The 26,864-nt window shown below is 44.1% G+C and overlaps 1 protein-coding gene across 1 annotated transcript in view; it reads left to right on the top strand.

The window, feature by feature from the left end:
* Positions 1-26,864, top strand: part of DNAH3 (dynein axonemal heavy chain 3) — a 211,576-nt gene that overhangs the window by 75,977 nt on the left and 108,735 nt on the right. Inside the window, exons 22-30 of the mRNA XM_073015222.1 lie at positions 3,393-3,507; positions 8,033-8,149; positions 9,261-9,440; positions 11,661-11,797; positions 15,693-15,894; positions 17,958-18,050; positions 20,101-20,211; positions 23,157-23,271; positions 25,913-26,111. Coding sequence (XP_072871323.1) covers positions 3,393-3,507; positions 8,033-8,149; positions 9,261-9,440; positions 11,661-11,797; positions 15,693-15,894; positions 17,958-18,050; positions 20,101-20,211; positions 23,157-23,271; positions 25,913-26,111 — 1,269 coding nt within the window. The remainder of the gene's footprint in view (positions 1-3,392; positions 3,508-8,032; positions 8,150-9,260; positions 9,441-11,660; positions 11,798-15,692; positions 15,895-17,957; positions 18,051-20,100; positions 20,212-23,156; positions 23,272-25,912; positions 26,112-26,864) is intronic.

Genomic DNA, 26,864 nt, shown 5'->3' with positions numbered 1-26,864 from the left:
GGATTAGGAGAAAAGGCATGTCACCTGAACTGATTCCATGTCTGGAGACTCAGCCACCACCGTTTAGGGAGGTGTGATATTGCATGTATTCCACCCACACCACAGTTAATGCAGCTTCATCACAGCTCATATTTAATGAGCTTCTCCAGCACATTTTGGGTGAAGTCAACTCTTGATATATTTCATGAATTCCCAAACTGATTAATCCCTCATCTGTGCAATCATTTGCATTCTAAGTCATAACCTAGGGTAATTCATGAGGCCTGGTGCCAGCATTTGGCCTTATTTAATTGAACCCAAAAGCCTGTGATACGGGCATATGGGGACCTGAGGCCTGTCGAGAGACTTGGCCACAGCCACACAGCCAGTGAGCACTGGAGGCTGGGCCTTGTGACTGCTTGTCTCATACTCATCTGGGCTGGCACCTGCCTTTATTAATTATTCCCATATGCACACTCATTTTGGTCGCCTCTCACAGGCCATATTTAAGTCAATGACCACACTGCTGAGGTCCTGATCAGTCCTTGTTTGTAATTTTCTGCTCCTAATCTTCCTGCCTTCTCGAGGCTAAATGAGGGTTCTCAGCTCTATTTAATTGGTCCTATTTGATTGAACACATGTGAACAGTTCTGTTAGTTCTGTTACTCTTTTTTTTTTTTTTTAGATGGAATTTTATTCTTGTTGCCCAGGCTGGAGTGCAATGGCATGATCTTGGCTCAGTGCAACCTTTGCCTCCCAGGTTCAAGCGATTTTCCTGCCTCAGCCTCCCAAGTAGCTGGGATTACGGGCATGTGCCACCACACCAGGCTAATTTTGTATTTTTAGTAGAGATAGGGTTTCACCATGTTGGTCAGGCTGGTCTCAAACTCCTGACGTTAGGTGATTCACCCACCTTGGCTTCCCATAGTGCTGGGATTACAGGATTCAGCCACCATGCCTGGCCTAGTTCTATTGCTCTTGCTAAGAAAGAGAAGGGAGAAGGCACATTATAAGGGTGAAAGAAGAAACATCAGGAGTCCAATTAGGAGGAATTGGTGTCAATACCCAGTTCCAGGACTCCCTGGCTATGTGATTTTGGAGACATCACTTGCTTCCTCTGAGTGTTGGTTTCCTGACCTATGAGTAAATATCAGATGGTCTCTTCTACACTGAAGGATACAATGAAAGACAGGGCTGAGGCAGAGAGAACGGTCCCTTTTTCCACTTCCAAGAACTTGGCTTTCTAATTCTTTGCCACACCTGGGTTTTAGGACCCAGATCTCCATGTAGACACAAGAAGAAAGGAATTTGTTTGCCCCTTCTCTCTCTCCCTCTATGCCCCTTTCTGTAGAACAGAGAGGCCATGGACGGGTGGACCCAGTATCAGGAAAACAGTAGGTGTTTTTGAAAGGGGAAGGGATGGGAAGTGGAGCAAGACCCATCACATAAATTAACAGAGGTTCAAAATCTGAATAAGAAATCAGAATAGTGGCTGGGCACGGTGGCTCACGCCTGTAATTCCAGCACTTTGGGAGGCCGAGGCAGGTGGATCACTTGCGGTCAGGAGTTCAAGACCAACCTGGCCAATATGGTGAAACCCCGTCTCTACTAAAAATACAAAAATTAGCCAGGTATGGTGGGGGGCACCTGTAATCCCAGCTGCTCGAGAGGCTGAGGCAGGAGAATCGCTTGAATCCAGGAGGCAGAGGTTGCAGTGAGCCAAGATCGTGCCACTGCACACCAGCCTGGGCATCGCAATGAGACTCCGTCGGGAAAAAAAAAAAAAAAAAAAAGAAATCAGAATATGGGCAAATTAGGCATAAACAAAGATGGAAAGAAGAGGTCTTATTTTAGTGACCTTACAACAGTGGTTCTCAACTGGGGGCCATTTCCCACCCCTAAGGGATGCTTGGAAATATCTGGAGACATTTTTGGTTGTCACAACTGGCAAAAGATGGGGACAGGGCTGGGGAGTCTGCTGCTGGCGCCTAGTGGGTAGAGACCAGGGATGCTGCTAAACACCCTAGAAGGTATGGTACAGCTCCCCATGACAATTATTCAGCCTATGTTAGTTTGCCAGGGCTCTTCAAAAGACAAAGCAATAAATTTAGTTATAGTCTAATTGGCTTTTAATCAAGATTCATGAATCAGGGCAGCCTCCGTTTTCCAAAACAGAACGAGAGTTCCCACTGGGCAGTAGCACAATGGTAAGTTTTATAAGGAAACAGAACAATACGAAAAAAAAAAAGATTAATTAACGTCAGGTTATTTTTTTAATAAGGGTTCAAGCAGAGGGAACTTCCTTATTCTGTGACTCAGGTAGACTGGAATCTCCTGTTTTCAGGAAAAACTGTCCTGTTCTGGGATCTATCTCCTTCCTTAAAGATTCAGTTTGATTACATGCCATTTAGCGTGAGTGACTCCATTTTGGTTTCGTCTGGTCTGTTGGGGTCTAGTGCAGGAGCTCAGTTCAGAATAATGACCTGCCGTAATTTTTGTTGAACAGGCTGCTCTTACAACATACCACAGACTGAGTGGCTTACACCACAGAAATTTATTGTCTCATAATTCTGGAGGCTTAAAGTCCAAGGCCAAGATGTAGACAGAGTTGGTTCCTTCTGAGGCCTCTCTCCTTGGCATGCAGATGGCTGACTTCCCCTATGAATTGTCATGGTCTTCCCTCTGTGTGTCTGGGTCCTAATCTCTTCTTATAAGGCCACGAATTATAATGGATTAGGGCCCACCCTCATGACTTATTTTAATTTAATTACCTCTTTAAAGATCCTTTCTCCAAATAGAGTTACATTCCGAGATATTAGGGGTTGGAATTTCAATATATGAATTTTTGGGGAGACAATATTTAACCTGTAACATGGCCCAAAAACGTCAGAGGTGCCACAGGTGAGAAACCCTGCAAAACACCGGTGGTAGCTGGCAGATCTTAGAGCAGGATAGTAAACTTTTTGGTCAAATTAAGGGCTTTTGGAGATTCTCCTAAGACTGAGCTGAAATTCCTCCTCTTTTTTTTTTTTTTTTTTTTTTTTTGAGACAGAGTTTTACTCTGTTTTCCAGAGTGATGTACAGTGGTGCAATCACGATCTCGGCTCACTGCAACCTCTACCTCCCAGGCTCAGGCCTCAGCCTCCCACCTCAGCCTCCTGAGTAGCTGGGACTACAGGCACATACCACACCTGGCTAATTTTTGTGTTTTTAGTGGAGATGGGGTTTTGCTATGTTGCCCAGACTGGTCTCGAGCTCCTGACCTCAAGTAATCCTCCCTCCTTGGCCTCCCAAAGTGCTGGGACTACAGGCATGAGTCCTGAAGTCCCAACCTGGCCTGAAGTTTCTCCTTTGATGTGTCTTCTCTGCCTCCTGTTGATGTTGCTGTTGCTGTTGCTGTGTTCTCTCTTTAGATTGGAGCCCATTGGTGCAGCCGCCAGCAAGGAATACTCTCTGGAGAAAAACTTGGATAAAATGAAGTTAGATTGGGTTAACGTGACATTCAGCTTCGTGAAATACAGAGACACTGTGAGTCTCACTCCAACTGCAGCCCCCCCCCCCTTGAAAGCAGCCCCATTTATTATGCAGTAGATTACAGAAACGATTCATTCAGAACGGCGACAGAACTCACAGAGGAATAATCACTCACGTCTTGATTGTTTCCTCCTGTCTGCCTTTCTGTGTTGCTCATCTTTCCTCTCAGCACCACCAAAGAGACACATTCTTCAAATCAGAAAGGCCTTTTGATTCAGAGCAAGAAGTTTTCTCAGTGCAAAGGAACCAAGCAAGCCTCCTAAATCAGCACCTCCCAGTGAAGGTGCAGGCTTGCACACAATTCCAAAGCTTCCCAGTCCCCTCAGAAGCACAGTGGCAGACAATGACTAGTGTTTCTCAGATGTCGATGCTTGCAGGAATCACTGGAGATTTTGTTGAAATGCTGGTTCTGATTCAGCAGGTCCGGGATGGGACCTAAGATTCTGCAGCTCTAACAAGCTCCCAGATAATATTGATCAATTTTGAATAGTAAAGGTGTAGGTTTCTTTCTTTTCACTTGCACTTGTAGAAAACACAGGAGTTTGTACAGTGCATGCGAAGGTGCATAGGCCTGAAGCATTTGCTCAGCTGTCTTTAGGGTCTGGCTTGCTTTGGGGATAGAGTGTGTGGTAGGGATGAGAGCTGCAGCTCTGGGGGAGCTGTAAATCATGGAGGCAACAGGTTAATACACACATCCTGCAGACCATTGGTTCTTTTTTTCTTTCTTTCTTTTTTATTTTTTTGAGATGGAGTCTCGCTCTGTCACCCAAGCTGGAGTGCAACTGTGTGATCTTAGCTCGTTGCAACCTCTACCTCCCGGGCTCAAGCGATTCTCATACCTCAGCCTCCTGAGTAGCTGGGATTATAGGTGCCTGCAACCACTAATTTTTGTATTTTTGTATTTTCAGTAGAGATGGGGTTTCACCATGTTGGCCAGGCTGGTCTTGAACTCCTGACTTCAAGTGATCCACCCACCTCGGCCTCCCAAAGTGCTGGGATTACAGGTGTGAGTCACCACGTCAGGCCCAACCATTGATTCTTAAAGCAGCATTTCCAAACCTGCATTGTAGAATCATCTGGGATGCTTTAAAATCTCCCAATGGATTCTTCCTGGCTCCTCCCCTCCCAGAATGCCTAGGCATCTGTAGTTTTAAGGCACCCCTGGTTTTTCTCATGTGCAATGTGGATTGAGAACCAAAAGCTCCCAAGCCTCCCTCCTCCCCCAGGCTGCATGTTATCTGCTTGTGACTTCTTTCCCTATTCAGCTTAAATGGTTGGAGTGCCTTGATTTCACTCAAGGAAGAGCTGTAGGGGTAAAAAGGTGTGATCCCTTTCTTCACCTAGCATGAAGGTCATTCACGGCCAATATTCCTATAAATATAAAGACAGATTAACAAGAGAAAAGCATTAAAATTTTATTTATTCAAAGTTTTACATGACACTGGAACCCTCAAAACTGAAGACACAAGGAAAACTGTATTTTTGGGCTTAGGTTTGATGAGGAATGGACAGCTGTATGGAAATGAAATTGAACAAAAGAGTGTGGTATAATGGTCTAGACTGGGTGGAAGCCTAGCGAGACCTGCCTATTCAGATTCTTCTTGGTCTTTCTGTGTAGCAGTCCTTCCTCCCAGGCATAGGACAAGACTCCTCAGGAACAAGGGTCTTGTGACCCACTATGGGACAAGGTTGCTCAGAGAATTTCCTTATGGCCTGCTGTCTTGGTCAGAGTAATATTTCTGGGTTTTATGGCTTGCTTTGGGAAAGAGGAGTTTAGTTTCTATGGACTGCCTTAGGGGAAAGATAAAGGAGCAGGAGAAAGGAAGAAAAAGATGGACAGAAAGATCTTGCTTCCAAGGCCTTCCAATGTCCTTCAGTGCAAAATACTCAGCAAATCAAGGTGCAGTGCTTCAGGGTATCGTGTTCTGAGCCTCAACAGAACTATACATGAGCCGATGAGAGGGAAGAGAGCTGAGGGCACAGGGCCTCATTACTGAGCCTCTCCCAGCAAGGGCGACCCAGCCACCATGGGTCTCAGAAGCATGGCTACATGATCAGCTTGGATTAGACACTGCTGTAGAGGCTGTTGGGGTGACAAGAGGAGTGTAAGCTAGGAACCTGGGGAACAGCTCACTTATACCCGGCCAGTCTGCAGAGTTTTTGCCTAGAGTAACTGTAGACAAGGATCAGTAGCTAAATGGGGATCAAGAAACCACTTTATTAATAGCCCAACACACCTCCCAGTGCTGAGCTACTGGTAAAACATAGATAAGAGAATACATGCTAGGCCCAATTTAGCCTCCTAGATTAGACTTGAAAGAAGTGAGAACAGAGCGAGAAAGACCAAACCTGCCCCAGGGGTCAGACCCTTGTCAGCTTGCTTGCCACAATGGCCCAGGAGAAAAAGTGCCACCCACAGGGCCTGGCCTTTAAGGCATACCTTAGACCTTACCTACTAGTAAAACAGGACCACTTGGTCAGGCTTGGTGGCTCACACCTACAATCCCAGCACTTTGGGAGGTACAAGTGAGAGGATCACTTGAGCCCAGGAGCTCGAGAACAGCCTGGGTAACATAGCAACACCCCATCTCTACAAAAAAAAAAAAAAAAAAAAAAAATTAGCTGAGTATGGTGATGTGTGCCAGCTACTTGGGAAGCTATTTGAGAAGCTGAGGCAGGGAGATTGCTTGAGCCCAGGAATTTGAGGCTGCAGTAAGCTATGATTGCAACATTACACATTACACTCCAGCCTGGGTGACAGAGACCCTGTCTCAAAAAAGACCCAATAAATGTATAAAACAAGCCAGGCATGGTGGCTTATGCCTGTCATGGTTGTAATCCCAGCATTTTGGGAGGCTGAGGCTGAGGTGAGGAGTTTGAGACTAACCTTGCCAAGGTGGTGAAACCCCATCTCTGCTAAAAGTACAAAAATTAGCCCAGCGTGGTGGTGCTTGCTTGAAATCCCAGCTACTCGGGAAGCTGAAGCAGGAGAACCAGTTGAATCCAGGAGGCGGAGGTTACAGTGAGCTGAGATCATGCCACTGCACTCCAGCCTAGGCAACAGAGCAAGACTGTCTCAAAAATAAATGAATGAATGAATGAATGAATGGATGGATGGATGAATGAATGAAACAGAGGCCCCAAACTTTCTTGGTTCACAATGCCTTTGTGTCTAACTACTTTTTTCACAGTGCCCTTAGGCCAAAAGAAATACCTAACAGCTTTGTTTATGCAGTAATTAAGTCCAAACAATTTAATAAGGATTTATGCTATAACAACTTAGCCACTGTTTGAAAAAAATACACCTACATTAAAAGAAAAAATAATGGTTGTATTTTATTTTTAAATAACCACAATCATTTACTTTGAGTTGGCTGCGGTGCCCCAGGGCACTTCAGTTCACAGGCTGGAAACCGCAGGTCTAGGCCTAACTAGTGAGATTAGCAGCTGATCTTCCTACCCGAGGGAAAGGAGAGCCAGGAAAGCAAGTGGAGAAGCAGGAACACAGGGAAAGGGGCAGAAATCTTCCTCCCCAGCAAATTCTATCTGTGAGTCTTGGATTAGACTGTATTTGAATTCTGCAAAGGAGGTGGACAATAAATGTCTTTTAAAAAAATTTTTTAGAGATGGGGTCTTGCTATGTTGCCCAGGCTGGTCTTGAATTACTGGGCTCAAGCAATCCTCCTACCTCAGCCTCCCAAAGTGCTGAGATTACGGGCATGAGCCACCTTGTCCAGCCTAAATATCTTTAATAACATTTTCAAGGAAGAAAGTAGAAATCCTATCCCCTGCAAGACATAGATTCCTACCCCATGAGAGTGGAGTTCTGAGCTATGAGGTCCTAAGGGATCAGCATGAAAAATGGGGAGGTGGCTGGATGCAGTGGCTCAAGCCTGTAATCCCAACACTTTGGGAGGCTGAGGCAAGAGGATCACTTGAGGCCAGGAGTTCGAGACCAGTCTGGGCAACATAGTGAGACCCCATCTCTTAAAAAAAAAATCCAGGCTGGGCATGGTGGCTCATGCCTGTAATCCCAGCACTTTGGGAGCCCGAGGCGGGTAGATCACCTGAGGTCAGGAGTTTGAGACCAGCCTGGCTAACATAGTGAAATCCTGTCTCTACTAAAAACACAAAATTAACTGGGTGTGGTGGCATTTGCCTATAATCCCACCTATTCGGGAGGCTGAGGCAGGAGAATCACTTGAACCCAGGAGGCGGGCCTTGCATTGAGCTGAGATTCCGCTGCTGCCCTCCAGCCCAGGCAATAGGAGTGAAACTCTGTCTAAAAAAAAAAAAATCCAGGCATGGCGGCATATGCCTGTAGTCCTACCTACTTGGGAGGCTGAGGCAGGAGGATCCCTTAAGCCCAGGAGTTTGAGGCTACAGTGAGCTAGGATCGAGCCATTGCACTCAGGCCTGAGTGAAGAGACCCTGTCTCTAATAAATATATTTTTTAAAAAGGAAAAGAAAAATGGGGAGGTTTCACAATTTTGACATGGTGGGGCGTCTTTGTTTACAGGATACAAGCATCTTGTGTGCAATTGATGACATTCAAATGCTACTCGATGATCACGTGATAAAGACCCAGACCATGTGTGGCTCCCCATTCATCAAACCAATAGAAGCAGAATGCCGGGTAAGAGGAAATGAAGTTGAATGCTTTGAAATGTTTCATTAGCCCTGCGTTTCTCAGAGGAGGGGAAAGGTTTTCAAGTTCAGTTAACAAAGAAAGTCGCTTTGTCCTAATTGGAAAAAATAAATAAATAAATGACACAGTGACTCACACCTGTAACCCCAGTACTTTGGGAGGCCGAGGTGGGCAGATCACCTGAGGTCAGGAGTTCAAGACCAACTTGGCCAACATGGTGAAACTCTGTCTCTACTAAAAATACAAAAATTAGCCAGGCGTGGTGGCAGGCGCCTGTAATCCTAGCTTCTTGGGAGGCTGAGACAGAACAATCACTTGAACCCGGTAGGCGGAGGTTGCAATGAGCCGAGATCACACCATTGCACTCCAGCCTGGGCGACAAGAGTGAAACTCCGTCTCAAAAATAAATACATTGATTAATTAATGACAAAAGACTGAAAGCAATAACCATCCAAGTAAGCATATGGCATGCTGAGCCTTTGCAACTGTCTGCCAAAAGAGAAGATAAGATTTGAATGCACCAAATACATGTGCATTTGGGAAGCATCTTATGGGCTGTGGTACTCTAGAATGTAAGCTACCTGAAGGTAGGGGTTTGGCCTCCTGTGCTCATTGTTTGTAGCAGTGACATGGGCTAATGACACAAACTCTGAAGCCAGATGACCTGGGTTTGAATTCTGGCTCTGCTCCTTATTAGTGGTGTGACCTTGGGCACATACGAAACTGTTGTGTTTCAGTTTCTACATCTGGAAAATGCGGTTTGTAATCACATCTACCTGGTAAGGCTGTGGGATTAAATTGGTTCCATATACTTAAAGCACTGAGACCATTGCTTGTCACAGATTATGTATATAACTATTATAATTATTCCGCTAGAACGTGAGCTCCACAGTGGGCAAAGTTCTTGTGTGTTTCATTCATTGCTATGTTCACATCACCTGGAGCAGTGACCAGAGAACAGGGGGATGTCAATAATTATTTGTTAAACAAGTGACTGACTGAATGAATAAATGTATGACTCCATCCATTTGCTTGGTCCATGGGCCTGTGATGCAGAGTGGCAGGTTAATGATTCAGGTATGAAATGCTAAATTCACAGAAATGGGAAGAAAAACTAATTCGCATACAAGACAATTTGGATGCCTGGTTGAAATGCCAAGCCACCTGGCTGTACCTGGAACCAATCTTCAGTTCAGAGGACATCATAGCCCAGATGCCAGAAGAGGGGAGGAAATTTGGCATTGTTGATAGTTACTGGAAATCACTTATGTCTCAAGCGGTAAGTTTTTATACCCTAATAACTCTTACCAGCAGAAATACAAATGTTTCCTCATTATGCATTCTAGTCACCCTCCTTGAAACTTATAAATGAACTGGAGTTTTGGAAAATCAATCTTTTTGTATCTTCTTCTAATTTCAAAAGTTGTTATTATTAAAAATGCAAACATATGACTGGTGCGGTGGCTCATGCCTGTAATCCCATCACTTTGGGAGGCCGAGGCAGGTGGATCACTTGAGGTCAGGAGTGCCAGAACAGCCTGGCCAACGTGGTGAAACACCCCATCTCTACTAAAAATACAAAAAAAAAAAGTATATATATGTGTGTGTGTGTGTGTGTGTGTGTATGTGTGTATGTATATATATGTGTGTGTGTATATGTGTATATATACGTATATATACATGTGTATATATATACGTATATATACATGTGTATATATATACACGTATATATACATGTACATACTATATATACATATGTGTGTGTGTATATATACGTGTGTGTGTGTGTGTGTATATATATATATAAGCCAGGCATGGTGGTGCATGCCTGAAATCCCAGCTACCCGGAGGGCTGAGGTGGGAGGATCGCTTGAACTCAGGAGGTGGCGGTTGCAGTGAGCTGGGATCGTGCCACTACACTCCAGGCTGGGAGAGCGAGATTCTGTCTCAAAAAAAAATTAAAAAAAAAAAAAAAGCAAATACAAATACATAAGATAGAAAGTAGAAGCCTTTTGAAATCCCACTTCCCAAGCAGTAACTATAGGCAGTTTGTATTATTTAACTATCATTTCTTATGAGGTTTTATTTGTTGCAGGATAATGCAATAACACTTTTATAGCTTGAGAATCCTTTTAGAATTCCAACAATTATCCACATTTGGCTACTCAGTTATTTAACAAATGTTTATTCAGTATCTACAATGACCCAGGTGTTATACTAGGAATCAGAAAATACTTGAAGGTGGCAAGAATATGATTTCTGTCTTCATAGAATTTGCCGCCTTGGCTGAGTGCAGTGGCTCACGCCTATAATCCAGCACTCTGGGAGGCCAAGGCAGGTGGATCGCTTGAGCTCAGGAGCTGGAGACCAGTCTTGGTAACATGGTGAAACCCTGTCTCTACTAAAAATATAAAAAATTAGCTGGATATGGTGGCATGCACCTGTAATCCTGGCTATTCCGAGGCTGAGGCAGGAGGATCCCTTGAGCCTGGGAGGCGGAGGTTGCAGTGAGCCCAGATTGCGCCACTGCACTCTAGCCTGGGCAACAGAGCGAGACTCTGTCCCCCACACCCCAAAAAAAGTAATATACAAATAGTTATTAGAATACAGAAGAGTGATTTGGTTGTCTTAGGGTGTCAAGGAAGGCCTCTAAAACAGGAACATTGGGATCAAGCCTTGAAGGATGGTAAGTTCATCGGGTGTACAAGGCACCTAGAGGCATCTTTTATGAGATCAAATCATTTTCCTTTTTTAAGTCAAGTGTGATCAAATTGGGGTGCACTTAAAAAGATTTTGCCGCAAGGGAATTTATCTTCCCTGCTTTGTTTGTGAGGGTGAGATAAATGGGAATTTAGATTGTCCAGCCAGCATAAGCCAATTCTTTATTAGTTAAGGTTCTTTGGGTACAAGTGACAAAAACCAACTCAGGATAGCTGAAACGAGAAGACCAAACTGGTGTCTCATGGAACCCAAGGCCAGATAGCGCAGCCAAGCCTCACAAAAGTTGGATCTAGAACCCAGAAAGCCTCTTCTCTTAGGAACTCCTTCCATCTCTCTGATCTCAGCTCCTCTTTCCTGGCCCTGCATTAGTCTCTCTCTCTCTCTCTCTCTCTCTCTCTCTCTCTCTCTCTCTCTCCCCCCCCCCCCCCGTCTCTCTCTCAAGACTAGCTTGCTCTACCATTCCATCACACAGAGAGACATAATCCTCACTCAGCCAAGACTAGTATAGAATGCCATGGTTTGGATTCTAAACTCCCTGGGTTAAAATATAATTGGGCTTGATCAGTTTCAGGTACCCAATCCCTGCCCAGTCAACCGTGATCAGAGGAACAAGGTCATGTTCCATGAGCATTCTCCCCTGTGCAGTTAGGAAGGGGATCAGGAGGCAGTTAGCTGGACAAGGAGTGCTGTCAGTTGATAGGTCACACATTCATTACAATGACCAGTGTCAGAACTTGGGAACCTCATGATGAGTCTCACCTTTTTTAATGGAACCCAGGTGAAAGATAACAGGGTTCTGGTGGCAGCCGACCAGCCACGGATGGCCGAGAAGCTTCAAGAAGCCAACTTTCTCTTGGAGGACATCCAGAAAGGGCTGAATAATTACTTGGAGAAGAAGAGACTATTCTTCCCCAGGTATCCAGCATTGTTCTTTTACTTGGAATTACATTCTTGCCCCGTATGTAGGTAGAATTCCATTTTTCATACCAAGAGTTGACTTCAACCAATCTAGTCTATACTCTTTCCTGGTTTTCCATTCTCCGAGACAGCTTTCAGGAATGGTGCATGACTTCACGGTCTTTACTTAGTGTGAGGTTGAATGGACACCAATGGGTGTCAAATGCACACGTTGTCCAAACCAACACTGTTATTTTTCCGAATTACGGGGGTAGAGTATTCATGACTATGAGCCTGGATTTTGGAGTTAAACAGACCTCCTTTGGCATCCCAGCTTTTCTACCTAGTAGTCTTGAGGCCTCCAGCAAATCTATCCAAGCCTCAGGTTCCCCACCGTAAATCTGGGATATAGTAATGGCCCCTACTCTATGTATTTGTTGTACAGATTAATGAGCTAACACATGTAAAAACATTAGCACCTAGACTATGTGTTTAAGAAACATCAGTCAATTTTTTATACCATCAAATTTTGTAGTTTCTGGTAGGTATGCTTATACATATTTGACTCTTTTCTTCCCCCACAAAAACCAATCTTCTGCATAAAAGTCAAGGAAGTTTTAGGTTAGTTCCAGGCCAGGCATGGTGGCTCATGCCTGTAATCTCAACATTTTGGGAGACCAAGGTGGGAGGATTGATTGAGCTCAAGAATTTGAGACCAGCCTGGACAAGATGGGGAAATTCCACCTGTACAAAAGAAATACAAAAAATAAGCCAGCCTAGTTGTGTGTGCCCATGGTCCCAGCTACTCAGGAGACTGAGGTAGGAGGATCACTTGAGCCTGGGAGGCAGAGGTTGTAGTGAGCCAAGATTGCATCAGTGCACTCCAGCCTGGGCAACAGAGTCAGACCCTGTCTCCAAAAAAAAAAAAAAAAAGGAGAAGGTTAGTTTCAGAAAGGTGAGTTCTCACTCCTGACATTCCTGATAATCTATCCATGACTAGTTCACCATTGACGGTCACTGCATGTCATTTGACCCCGATTAGGATGTTTGATCCTAATTTACCTTTAAGAAACATAAATTTTAGTGTTTCTTTATGTGAACACAAAGTTAGTTCCCTGCTGCTTACCAAAAAAAAAAAAAAAAAAAAAGTGATTTGTTAGAAACTCAGAGTATGGCTGGGCATGGGGGCTCATGCCTATAATCCCAGCACTTTGGGAGGCCAAGGGAGCAGATCACCTGAGGTCAGGAGTTCAAGACCAGCCTGGCCAACATGGTGAAACCCTGTCTCTACTAAAAATACAAAAATTAGCTGGGTATGGTGGTGGGCGTCTGTAATCCCAGCTATTTGGGAGACTGAGGCAGGAGAATCGCTTGAACCTGGGAGGCAGAGATTGCGGTGAGCCGAGATGGCGCCACTGCACTCCAGCCTGGGTGACAGAGTGAGACTCTCTCTCAAAAAAAAAAAATATGAATAATAGCACTAATAAAGCATTTACCTTACACAAGGACCCTGCTCTAAGTGCTTTACACTTATTAACTAATTTAATCTTTGTAATACTCTTCTGAGTTTGGGAACATTATTATTGTCCCTGTTTTATAAATGAGAAAATAATGATTTGCCCAAAGATATAAGACTGATAAAATGATCAAGCTAGAATTGATACCCAGGAAGTCTGGATAAGATATTCAACCATTTAACTTCTCTGAGCCACACTTTTTCCCTAAGTTAAATGCACACACACACACACACACACACACACACACACACACACAAATACCTCGATATTTCTCTATGCATTTTTATGAAATAAAATTAAATACTCTCAGCAAACACTTTGAGAATGTTTTTGATAGCCACATAATTTAATTTCATCTTGAAAATACAGATTGCTAAAAAAAGATTTTAATTTTAAATTATACAAATGTATTATTATTACTCTTATGGCCTTATTCATTATAGCACATGATGGAGATGGAGGGAGTGCATATCCATAGAGATCACCCATTTGAATTTCACTTGGGAGTGGGAGAAATTGACATCTCATTGGATATTGGTTAGTTGGTCATCAACAAATATTACTCTTTCTACTTGCTCAACACTGTAGATACAGTGTATTCGTTTGCTTTGCTGAATAACAAATGACCCCAAAAGTTAGAAGTATGAAACAACAATCATGTGCTTAGCTCATAATTCTGTAGGTTGGCAGATTGAGCTGGGCTTGACTGGGTGGTTCTTCTGGTCTCATTGGGGCTCACTCATGACTGCAGTTAGCCATCAGTCAGCATCCTTAATTGCTTGTCTGGTCATTGGCTTCCTACTGGCTGGGCAACAGGTAGTTGGGCCACATGTCTTTTATCCTGTAGAAGACTAGCCTGGGCTTATTTATAAGGTGGTGGTCACAGGGTTCCTAAGAGCAGCAAGAGTGAAAGCATCATGGCCTCTTGATGCCTAGGCTTAGAACTTGCACAGGCTCGTGTTCTCTTACATTCTCTTAGCCAAAACAAGACACAGAACCAGCTCAAGTTTGAGAAATGTGAAAACAGACTCCACTCCTTGATGAGAGGAACTGTAAATATTGTGGCCATTTTTGTAATCCACCATATTTGGTAAAGACCATAATCACAAAATCCCTCCATCATAGAACTTTCAGCCTGATGGTCACAGTACAGGTTTGAACATTGGACATTTTCTGAAGGTTTATTGTTGCTGCTTTTAGGCCTGAATAAGAGATGAAATTGTCTTATTATCTTTAAAAGATAGTAGAGGGCCGAGTGCAGTGGCTCACCCTTATAGTCCCAGCACTTTGGAAGGCGAGGTGGATGGATCACTTGAGCCCAGGAGTTCGAGACTAGCCTTGGCAACATGGCAAGACCCCGTCTCTACAAAGTATACAAAAATTAGACGGGCGTGGTGGCATGTGCCTGTAGTCCCAGCTACCCGGGAGGCTGAGGCGGGAGAATTGCTTGAGCCCTGGAGGCCGAGGCTGTAGTGAGCTATGATTGCACCATTGCACTCCAGCCCAGGTGACAGAGCAAGACCCTGTCTCTAAATAAATAAATAAATAAATAAATAAATAAATAAATCCATCCCAGCAAAATAAATAAATAAATAAATAAATAAATAAATCCCATAAATAAAATGAAAGATGGTAGAGGCCTCTGCATGTAGATAGGCTCATTATTAACATTTGCTTTCTTGTATCATGCCTGTACAATGTTCTTGCATGGATGGAGAGAAGGAAAGACAAGGAAGTCTCTCTCCTGCCCCTACCCAGTGGTTCTCAACACTGACTGCACATTAGAACTGACCTGAAATTTAAAAAAATATAAATTTCATCAGCCGCACCCCCAGATCAATTCTATTAGAATCTCTGGTCAGTGGGACTGTGGCACTGGCATTTCGTATGAGCTCCCCAGGTGATTCTAAAGTGCAGCCAAAGTTGAGAATTGCTGTTCTACCTGGGCTCTTTTCAGCTGATAGCACCCACTCCCCAGCCCTATTAAACCCACATATGCCAGCTTTTATTCTTTCTCTTGCTCTCAGAGTCAAAACCATCGCTTCTTGGCTTTTTAGCTAAGATCAAGTGTGGTATCACTTGATCAAAACCATCTCCAAGCTGGATATAATGACTCATGCCTGTAATCCCAGCTACTCAGGAGGCTGAGGAGAGAGGATTGCTTGAGCCCAGAAATTCAAGTCTAGCCTGGGCAATATGGCAAGACCTCATCTCTTAAGAAAAGCAAAACTCCACCTTCCATGCCCCAGATGAAAAGTGATAAAAGAGAGTGGTGGGCCTTTGTGAAGACCGCAGGACATAGCTGGTATTCACCTAGGTGTGGCAGAGAGAATCACCTTGCTAGAAAAAGTTCTTGGAAGAGGTCGCAGTTACCATCTTTCTTTGCTTTGAAATAGGTTCTTCTTTCTATCAAATGATGAGCTACTGGAAATCTTGTCTGAGACAAAGGACCCTCTCCGAGTGCAGCCGCACTTGAAGAAGTGCTTTGAAGGAATTGCCAAGCTCGAGTTTATAGACAATCTGGAAATTGTAGGTATGATCAGCTCAGAAAAAGAAACTGTTCCATTCATCCAGAAAATCTACCCAGCTAATGCCAAGGTAACTCCTCTTACCCATTTTTGGTTCTTTTCTCCATAACAAAGTAAACCAGAGAGCATACTGGCTAAGCATTGGGACTCTAGTTCCAGACTGCCTGGGGTATGGAACACTCAGGTTCCACAATGTAACGACTGAAGATTTGGGGAAGTGACTCAGTCTTTCTGAGTCTCAGTGTACCCATCTCTAAGACGGAGATGATACTGCAACCCACATGATATATTAAATTTGTGGATTTTAACCCAACTCGATGTGGAGTCAATTGCAGGAATCAGATCAAAACAGCCGATGCTGTTTAGATTTCCATGTGCAGAGTTCAGTTGAAAGCGATTCAGTTAGACAGGTAGCTTCCCGGGGCACTCATTTTAAAGATAATAAAACATCATAGAATCAATGAGAGCTATAATGCTACTTAACTCAGGTTTTCATACATATGTCCTTATGTAATGAGTAAAGTATAAATTACTTCCATTTCTGCTCAGTGACAGCATCCTCAAGTGGAAATAGACAAGCAAGCTTAGCCCTGCTTTGTTGACTGTTTTTGCCACCCACACATATAAACTGCAGCAACCAGGAGTCACATTACCAGTGCAGACACCAGCTAGCTTACAAGCACCTGAAGTCAACAGCTACAGTTACCTGAAATTCTAACACTGAATAATTTGCTGCATATTTGAATTTCCCTATGGAGCTTTAATCAAAATCCAAATGACCAGGTTGCATCCCATACCAATTAAATCAGGAAGTCTAGGGATGGGAGTCAGTCATCAGTATTTTTAAAAGATCTCCAAGTGATTTCAAGGAACAGCAAAGTTTGAGACCCACTGGAATAATGCATGAATCAGAGCTGTTCATTTAAAAGATGCAATTTATTTTATGAACTGACAGATGTTTCATTTGCCTTCCGAGAAGTTGTCTGTTTCAGAAAATGACATGAAAGTAATGCATGTTAAAAATGTGCAGGGCATGGTGGCTCACACTGTAATCCCAGCACTTTGGGAGGCCGAGGCAGGTGGATCACCTAAGGTCAGGAGTTCGAGACCAGCCTGGCCAACATGGTGAAACCCTGTCTCTACTAAAAAGCCAGGTGTGGCACATGCCTGTAATCCCAGCTACTTGGGAGGCTGAGGCAGGAGAATCGCTTGAACCCAGGAGGCAGAAGTTGAGATGAGCCGAGATTGCGCCATTGCATTCCAGCCTGGGTGACAAGAGTGAAACTCCGTCTTGAAAAAAAAAAAAAATCTATTGCCCCTTTGGAAGGCATATGCTTCTGAGAATACAGAAAATAAGTGTAAAACAGATAAAGAATATTGGCTGGGGCCAGGTGCCATGGCTCACACCTGTAATCCCAGCACTTTGGGAGGCTGAGGCAGGAGGATCTCTTGAGGCCAGGAATTCAAGACCAGCCTGGGCAACATAGAGAGACCCCGGCTCTACAGAAATATTTAAAAGTTAGCCAGGCATGGTGGCATGTGCCTATAGTCCCAGTTACTCAGGAGGCTGAGGCAGGAGAGTCACTTGGGCAGGAGTTCAAGGCTGCAGTGAGCCAGGATCGTGCCACTGCACTGCAGTCTGGATGACAGAGCAAGGCCCTGTTTCTCTCTTTAAAAAAAAAAAGAGAGAGAGAGACCAGGCACAGTGGCTCATGTCTGTAATCCCAGCACTTTGGAGGCCGAGGCGGGCAGATCATGAGGTCAGGAGGTCAAGACTATCCTGGCCAACATGGTGAAACCCCATCTCTACTAAAAGTACAAAATCAGCCGGGTGTGGTGGTGCACACCTGTAATCCCAGCTACTCGGGAGGCTGAGGCAAGAGAATCGCTTGCACCAGGGAGTTGGAGGTTGCAGTGAGCCAAGATCGTGACACTGCACTCCAGCCTGGCAACAGAGCAAGACTCCATGTCAAAACAAAAGGAGAACTGGGAGGGAGAGAATATTGACTTGAAAAGGTGCCAAGCCTTTGGCCTCCCGCCAGGCGTATCCAGAGAGAAAGCTGTGTTCTGCCCACTGTCCCTCCCTCTGGGCTTTGGTTGACTGTTGCACCCTCTCTCTGTCTTGCTCCATAGGGCATGGTGGAAAAGTGGCTCCAGCAGGTGGAGCAGATGATGCTTGCCAGTATGCGAGAAGTCATTGGACTTGGGATTGAAGCATATGTCAAGGTAAACAAGAATCGGGGTACATGTGCCGGGACACTAGTGCACTAAAGAGAACATTGGGGAGAAGGTTCATGTATCAGTAGTTCAGTTGGATGCTCTGCCTTCTACCAAAAGCTGTCCCTCTGCACCTCTTTCCTTTACCTGTGAACCCTGGGGCAATGAACCTACTCCTGGTGAGATGTTGGCAGTTAGAAGCAAGTGATGTGAGAGAAGAGGGTTAGCTGGAACCCTCTGGTTGCCACGGACCAGTCCTTTTTGTCAAATGGAATTAATGGCACAAGGTCTATTTAGAGTCCCTTAATAATTCATTTACCTTACAGATGCCCTGAATGGCATAACTCATGTTCCCAAAGCTTTAAGGGAAACAGGTATGATGTAAGGCTTAAGACAAAAGAACCTATCAGAATAACTTGATACCCAGCCTGTAGTAACATTCATGTTGACTCTAGCTCTCTTTCTTTCTTTTTTTGTTTTCTGAGATGGGGTCTCACTCTGTCTCCCAGGCTGGCGTGCAGTGGTGCAATCTTGGCTCACTGCAACCTCCGCCTCCTGGGTTCAAGCAATTCTCCTGCCTCAGCCTCCCAAGTAACTGGGACTACAGGTACCCACCGCCATGCCCAGCTAATTTTTGTATTTTCAGTAGAGATGTGGTTTCACCATGTTGGCCAGGCTTGTCTCGAACTCCTGACCTCAAATGATCTACCTGCCTTGGTCTTCCAAAGTGCTGGGATTACAGGCATGAGCCACTGCTCCCAGCCAACCGACTAACTTTTACTTTCTCATTCCCAGGACCCATGGAACAAAGCAATACTCAACACCCTCACACTAAAGTCCTGGGGACTGACCCTGCTGTCCCTTGAAATAGTATTTGCATTGTAAAATGAAAGACCAATCCCTTTTCCTATGACATGCTCTGAATCAAAAATTAAAGAAAAGCAGTTACCGGTATGAAATTATTTCATCCAAATCAAAACTATCAAGTTTCATCCTCAGATCAAACTTTTTCTGTAAAGAGCCAGATGGTAAATATTTTCAACTCTGCAGGCCACATTCCCAAAGCAACTATTTTTAAAAATAAATTTTATTACGTATGTTTAAGGTATATAACATAATGTTATAAGATACATATGTATAGTAAATGGGTACTGTAGCTTTTCCCTTGTAGCACAAAAGCATCAGATAATATCCAAATGATGGGCATGGCTGTATTTCTTTTTTTAAATTTTTTTAAAATTTTATTTTATTTTGCTGTAAGTTCTGGGATACATGTGCAGAACATGCAGGTCTGTTACATAGGTATACATGTGCCATGGTGGTTTGCTGCACCTATCAATCCATCATCTAGGTTTTAAGCCCCGCATGCATTAGGTATTCATCCTAACGCTCTCCCTCTCCTTGCCCCCCACCTCCTGACAGGCCTGATGTGTGATGTTCCCCTCCCTGTGTCCATGTGTTCTCATTGTTCAACTCCCACTTATGAGTGAGAACATGCGGTGTTTGGTTTTCTGTTCCTGTGTTAGACTGCTGAGAATGATGGTTTCCAGCTTCTTCCATGTCCCTGCAAAGGACATGAACTCATTCTTTTTTATGCCGCGGCTGTATTTCAATACAACTTTATTTATGAAAAAATTTATATACATAGTTTGCCCGCTCCTGATCTGTAGTTTGAGGGAAAAAAATTGTAGGGTAGGGAAACAGCTCAGACAATTGTGACTCAGCACTGCAATATTAGGTAGCCATTAAAAAACAGTAGTTATGAGAATTCTCTGAACATCACCTTGATTATAACTATGGAAAAATTTGATGAATGGGAGCATGGAAAAAATGCAAAGTTGATGAGATGATTGCTGTTTTTTTTTTCTTTTCTTTTTCATAAAACTCAGAAAGGAAGACATAAATCGGTAATCCCAGAGATGTCAAGCCTTGTAGCATCTGAACGTGGGGGAAGATTTTGTTTTTGTTGCAGCGATGAGGTGGTTGGGGCATGTTTTTGTAAACTCAGTTTAAACCACACGTGAACTGATCCTACAACATGCCCACTGCACTTTTCCAGGTCGCTCGAAATCACTGGGTCTTACAGTGGCCTGGACAGGTGGTTATCTGTGTCTCCTCCATCTTTTGGACCCAGGAGGTGTCCCAAGCCCTGGTGGAAAATACCTTACCGGTAGGTGAGCTTGCTGCGAAGCTTACAGAAGAGATCTAAGCATCAATTAGGATTTGAATGATGTATAATTAGAGTAGCCATGTTTTGTTGTCTAAACAAAAATCATTTGGGCTCATAGCATCACAGACGTCAGGGTTCCCATGAGGACAGTGGGATGGAGAATTTGGGATTCGAGCTGTCCTGCAATTCTATGGTACGATACCTCTCCTAGTCCTTCCCAGACAGAAATTCTGGACTACAGGATTCTAAGTCTTATACCCTGGGCTTCTAGGGGCCAACCTGGCAGAATTTCCACCAAAGGAGACCTCCCATATTCTTCCTAAGCCAAGGGGCCACCGAAGTGCTGGGAACCACCATGCTTGACCAAATATTTGTTAAATGGATGAATGAAAACTTCATATTCAGCCTTTCTTCCATGGTCTTACTCCCCATGAATATCTCACCAGATCTCCTTTACTGCTCTTAGAGGATTGGCTGTGTATTAGAATATGTTTTAATTTCCTATATTTTGCCATATAAACTGAAATTAGAACATAAAATTTGGCCACTGTTTAAACTTATACAGATTCCATATTGATAAATCCTAATAGACATATTGCACTGTACACATGCAAACTGCTTTCACATACATCATTTCCAAGTTTAGAAACTCTAAAATCCTCTGACTTTTGTGACAGTATCTCTGACTTTTTGTGATGGAGGTGGACTCATGTGCCCCAGTTTTCCCACCCATAGATAGGGAGAATGTTTCCCATCATATACCAAGGCCCTAAAGGAAGCAGGTGTTGACACAGAATAATCATCCCTCCCTCCCTCCAACCATTTATTATTCATTTAACAAATATTGGTTTGGCATCTGCTCTGTGCTGGTACTGCTGCTAACAAAGGTAATTAGATGTGAATGAGACAGACATAGTCCCTGTCCTCAAGGATTTATGGTCTAGTGGGGGAGAGAAAAAGCCTCTTTTATAGAACTGTGATAAGGAAAGAACAGACATCCAGTAAGTATGGGAAGGGAGGGAGGCAGGGAGGGAGGGAGGATTGAAGGAAGGAAGGAAGGAAGGAAGGAAGGGAAGGGAGGGAGGGAGGGAGGAAGGGAGGGAGGAAAAAGGAAGTAAGGAAGGAAAGGAGGAAAATAGGAAGGAAGGAAAGAGTAAGAGAGTGAGGGGAGGGAAGTTAGGATTGGGGAAGATTTCCCAGAAAAGTGGTGTCTAGGAGGAGACCTGAAATATAAGTAGGGATTAGCTGAGCAGAAAATAGGAGGGAGAGTGTTCCAGAGAGAAGACCTGGAGTATGCAAAAGCCTGAAGATGAAAAGCATGGTGTATGCCAGCAGGAAGACACTTTGGTCTAGAATAGCTGTGGAATAGGTGTTAGGAGAGATGTGGGGAGAAGCCCCAACAGCACATACACTACCTCATTTAATCCTCAACACAGCTTGAAGAGGCAGCTATAATCATCTAGATTTAGGCCAGGATATGGTGGCTCATGCCTGTAATCCCAATAGTTTGGGAGGCCAAGGCGGGAGGATTGCTTGAGGCCAGTAGTTCAAGACCAGCCCGGGCAACATAGTGAGACCCCCTCACTACAAATAGTTAGCCAGGAGTGATGGTGCGTGCCTGTGGTCCCAGCTACTCTGGTGGCTGAGGTGGGAGGATTGCTTGAGCTCAGGAGGTCAGGGTTTCAGTGAGCCATGTTTGTGCCTGTGCACTCCTGCCTAGGTGACAGACCAAGACCCCATCTCAAAAAAAAAATCTGCATTTGACACACCAGGAGACTGAGACTCGGAAGCTTAAAATCATTTGCCCAGAGCCACATAGCTAGAAAGTAGGAAAGGCAGGGTTTGAACCTAGGGTGGTCTTACTTTTTTTCCTTTTTAAGTTTTCTTTTTCTTTTATTTTTTGCCTCTTTAATTTGAAATAACGTGAAACTTACAAATAATGCTGAAAATATAATACAAAGAATTTTCATATATCTTTCATCCAGAATCCTCATATATTAACATCTTAGACAACCATTGTACAGTTATCCAAATCAGGAAATCAACATTGATATGATTTTATTCTCTAATCTATAGACCTTTCTAAATTGGCTATTTTAAATTTTGTCATCTTGAAAAAGAAATAACAGGCCGGGTGTGGTGGCTCGTGTCTGTAATCCCAGCATTTTGGGAGGACAAGGTGGGTGAATCACTTGAGTCAGGAGTTCGAGACCAGCCTGGCCAACATGGCGAAACCCCATCTCTACTAAAAATACAAAGATTAGCTGGGTGTGGTTGTGCACACCTGTAGTCCTAGCTATTTGGTAGGCTGAGTCAGGCTCTGTCTCAAATAAATAAATAAAATTAGCCAATTGCCCTACTATCTTTTTTTTTTTTTTTTTCCTGGTCCGGGATGCAATCTAGGATTACATGTTGCATTTTGTTTTTATAGCTCCTTTGTCTCTTTAATGTGAAAAAGTTTCCAATTTGGGAGGTTAATTCTGATTTACGGTATATACAGTGAAATTCACCTTTTTTAGCATACGGTTCTCAGTTTTGATAAACACATGCATTTGTGTAGGCACCATCACAATCAGTATATAGGACAGTTCCACACCATCCAAAAAAATGTCCTCAGGCCCTTTGTAGTCAGTTGCATTCTCTACTCCAAGTCTCCAGTAACTACCAAGGTATTTTCTGCTCACTCCTGTAATTTTGCCTTTTCCACAATAGTATAAAAATAAAACTATGGAGTATGAAACTTTCCAAATCTTGCCTCTTTCAGCACAATGCATTAGGAATTCATTCAGAGATTAAGGACTGAGGTAAGGAAAAGGTGGACTTGAGGGATGACACCCAGGAGTCTGGCTTGAGCCATCCGGTGGTCCATGGTACCATTTCTTGACACAGGGATTACCAGAGGAGAGTCAAATGTAACCAGTTGTCCCCTCCTCTGCCCCTGCCAGAATTTTCTGAAAAAGAGCAATGATCAGATTGCACAGATCGTCCAGCTGGTGCGAGGGAAGCTGAGCAGTGGAGCTCGACTCACGCTCGGGGCCCTCACGGTCATCGATGTCCACGGTAAGCCAGTGGGCTTCCCCTATCATTACTGACTGTCCAGGAGAAGCAGTCTAGTCTTGCTCATCTCAGTTCTCCTGGATGGAATAATTCAGGGTTTCCTTCCTCATTAGGGAGAGCTTTCTCCAACTGAGAGTAAGATGGAGGAGGAAGGAGAGAAGCCAACGCCGAAGGGCTCTCCACCACCTGTGTTTCCTCTCCCACCCCCAAACTGATTTCCAGGAGCCCTCCAAGCAGGGCCTGTACTGAGACAATGATGGCCAAAGTCATTTCTGAGCTTCCCTAACGTGGAATCATTTCCTTGGCTAACTGTAGCTAATATTTTTGCATCCTTGCTAGGTGCCAGGCTTTGTGCTAAGTGCTTGACATACATTATCTCATTTTCATAGACATTTCACAGATTCAGAACCTGGGGCTTAGAGAGGTAACTAACTTGCTGAGAGGCACACAGCTATAATAGTAAGCAAGAGAAGCGCCTATGTCTGTCTGCTTCCAAGCCTAAGGGACTGGAAATGGGCAATGTTGCAAGCAGTGGGTGGTGAGAGAGGATGCCTTCCAGCTCCTCCTTAAAAAAAAAAGAGGAGGAGGAAGAGGAGGAGGAGGAGGAAAAACTGGGGTCTTTATATAAAACAAACCACCCCCACACCCTCTCTCCATCACCAAGGAAACTAGGGCTGGACCAGGCTGGTTGCTTGGGAACAGAGTCTCTTGCTCACACACCCTGCTTCCTACTGGCATTTCATGGCATCTCATTCCCCTCAGGTTAATGCTTACTTCAATCTGATTTCATTAGGTAGACCAGCATAACATCAAGGAGAGAGAAGGGAAAATGTGCTCTTCATACAGCTACATACTCAGCTGTTAGGAATAATTGGTGCAGATGTGGTTATACTGCCCAGGGTACCCGAGTGTGGTTGGGTTCACAAACACAAGCATGCATGTATGCACACACGCACGTACCCACACACATACACACACACACACGCAAGCGCACATACACACACTGCATGGTGAAGGCATCCCCAACTCAATCCCTTGAAATTCGCTTTCCTCTTGGATCCCTCAGGCATACCATACTCCTGCCCTATACCCTCTTCCTTGGGAGAACGTATCAGGTGGTTCCCCTGTGTATTTTCCCCAAGAGCCAGGAGGAGAATTAAATTCCTTGGGAAGGAAGAAAAAGCTGTGGATATAATTGTCTTCAAGGACTCTTCCCTGCAGGGTTTTGGATTTTACTGTAATAAAGAAGACTGTCACAGAGAGGCAGGAAAGGTTCAATAGAAGCAACCCTTTGAAAAGTCCCTTAGGCTTGGAAGCAGACAGACACAGGCGCTTCTGTTGCTTGCTATCATAGCTGTGTGCCTCTCAGCAAGTTAGTTACCTCTCTAAGCCCCAGGTTCTGAATCTTTGAGTCTGCTGTACTAGCTCTGAGATCTCTATAGCTCTCCACCTGAGTTACCAAAAACATAATGAATGATTCTCATCAGCCTAGATCCACTCTTCAACTTCAAGGCCCCTGTCACTTGGATAAAATTAAATCAGGGCTTACAGTCCCATGAGAGAAAAGAGAAAAGCTAGAAATGTATATCTTCCAGCTGGTTTCTCAGGCCTCCAGATGGAAAGGATATATCTAACCATGGATTCTCGGGCTTCCTTCCCCTGCTATATAAGGCCATGCTGATTGCATTCTCCTAGGATATCCTAGGGGCCTGAAACGGGACCAAAAGGGTTGTATTGGAAATAGGATGGCATTTGGAGTCAGTATGCATTGCAAAGCCCTCTGGCTCAGACTTCCAAGAATTTGGGGATGATAACAGTAGCTAATACCTGTATAACATTTTCATACGCCAAGAACAGCTCTCTGTCTCTATTGTGTCTAGATGTAGGCATGTATGTATGTGCATATATATTCATTTAATACTCATGATAACCCTATAATGTAGGTACTATATTATCCCTATTTTACAGATTACACAACTGAAGAACAGAGAGGTCAAGGAACTTACCCAAAGTCACACAGCTGGGTTGTGGTGGAACCAGAATTTGAACCCAGGCAGTCTGATTTCAGAGCACGCACCTTTAATACCTCTGCTGTGCTGTCTGAGAGAAGATAGTGAAGCAGATTCTCTGCCTGGTTTTGGGAGAAAGCAAATACCAGCTTCTAACAGATATTGCTGCCTGCAGGGTGGGGGTGGGCAAGGAGGCTTGTGAAATCTAAAATTGTCTGGGCCGGGTGCGGTGGCTCATGCCTGTAATCTCAGCACTTTGGGAGGCCGAGGTGGGCAGATCACTTGAGGTCAGAAGTTGGAGACCAGCCTGGCCAACATGTTGAAACCCCATCTCTACTAAAAATACAAAAAATTAGCCAGGTGTGGTGGCGTGCACCTATAATCCCAACTATTTGGGAGGCTGAGGCAGGAGAATCACTTGAACCCAGGAGGCAGAGGTTGCAATGAGCTGAGATGACGCCGTTGCACTCCAGAATGGGGACAGAGCAAGGCTCCATCTCAAAAAATAAATAAATAAAATAAAATTGTTTGAAGAATGGGGGACCTTGATAACATCCACTTCTAACTGAGGAGCTTACGAAGATGGAGAGGTCTGATGGCTCTGTGTGCGTGTTTCTGCATCTGTGTCCCAACAGCCCGCGACGTGGTGGCCAAGTTAATTGAGGACAGGGTCTCTGATCTGACTGATTTCCAGTGGATCTCACAGCTGCGCTACTACTGGGTGGCCGAGGATGTACAGGTGCAGATTATCACCACAGAAGCCTTGTATGGCTATGAGTACCTGGGAAACTCCCCTCGGCTGGTGATCACACCTCTCACAGACCGCTGCTACAGGTACACTCTGGAGCTCCTAGATCTGACGGGTGAATGGAGAACTCCAGGGGAAGAAGACTCTGGGGAGGAAAGTTAGGGATGTCTTGGGTTACCTTTACCCTTCACACTTCAGATTATTAGATTCTCCATAGTCCCAAAGATGGGCATGCAAACTAGGTCTTCAGGCTAGAAATGAGAACCCAGTAATAGTTCTAGTGCGAATCAATATATTTGAACCAACAAGTGGAATATTGGTGCACGTCCATGAACATGACACAGGACTTGATGTAGACGGCTCTCCAATGGCAGGAATCAAGATGGTGCCTGGAGATCCTATGGCCATAAGATAGACAAGAAGTGAGGTCAAGAACGCAGCCAAGGGGTCTGTATGCTCTGCCAGCCAGTCTCATGAAAAGATCTGGCCATTCTGTGCTCAGCAAAGTGCTCTGACATTTTCTGTGGAACTCAGCCTTTGAGATCGGGATTTTGTGAACTTGTCGGTTTTGTGATGTTTAGATGTTCTTTGCTTTTATATATTTCCTTACAGTGGGAGTTTTTTAGATTGCAAAAATAATGCTTGGGAATGTTTTCTCCCTTCAAAATCCTCAACCACTTGTTTTTTTATGGTCATGATTTTTGCTCTTCATTCATGTATTTATTCCACTCATTGTTCAACAACCGTTTTTTGAAGTTTCCTGTGCACCATGCATGACCTCAAGAAACCCTAAATCTAACTGGGGGTTCAGGAGAGACATATTCAAATGATTACAAGAT

Source organism: Chlorocebus sabaeus, chromosome 5 (genome assembly GCF_047675955.1).
Source record: "Chlorocebus sabaeus isolate Y175 chromosome 5, mChlSab1.0.hap1, whole genome shotgun sequence".
NCBI classification, from domain to species: Eukaryota; Metazoa; Chordata; class Mammalia; order Primates; family Cercopithecidae; genus Chlorocebus; species Chlorocebus sabaeus.
This window is presented reverse-complemented; position numbering and strand designations above follow the sequence as displayed.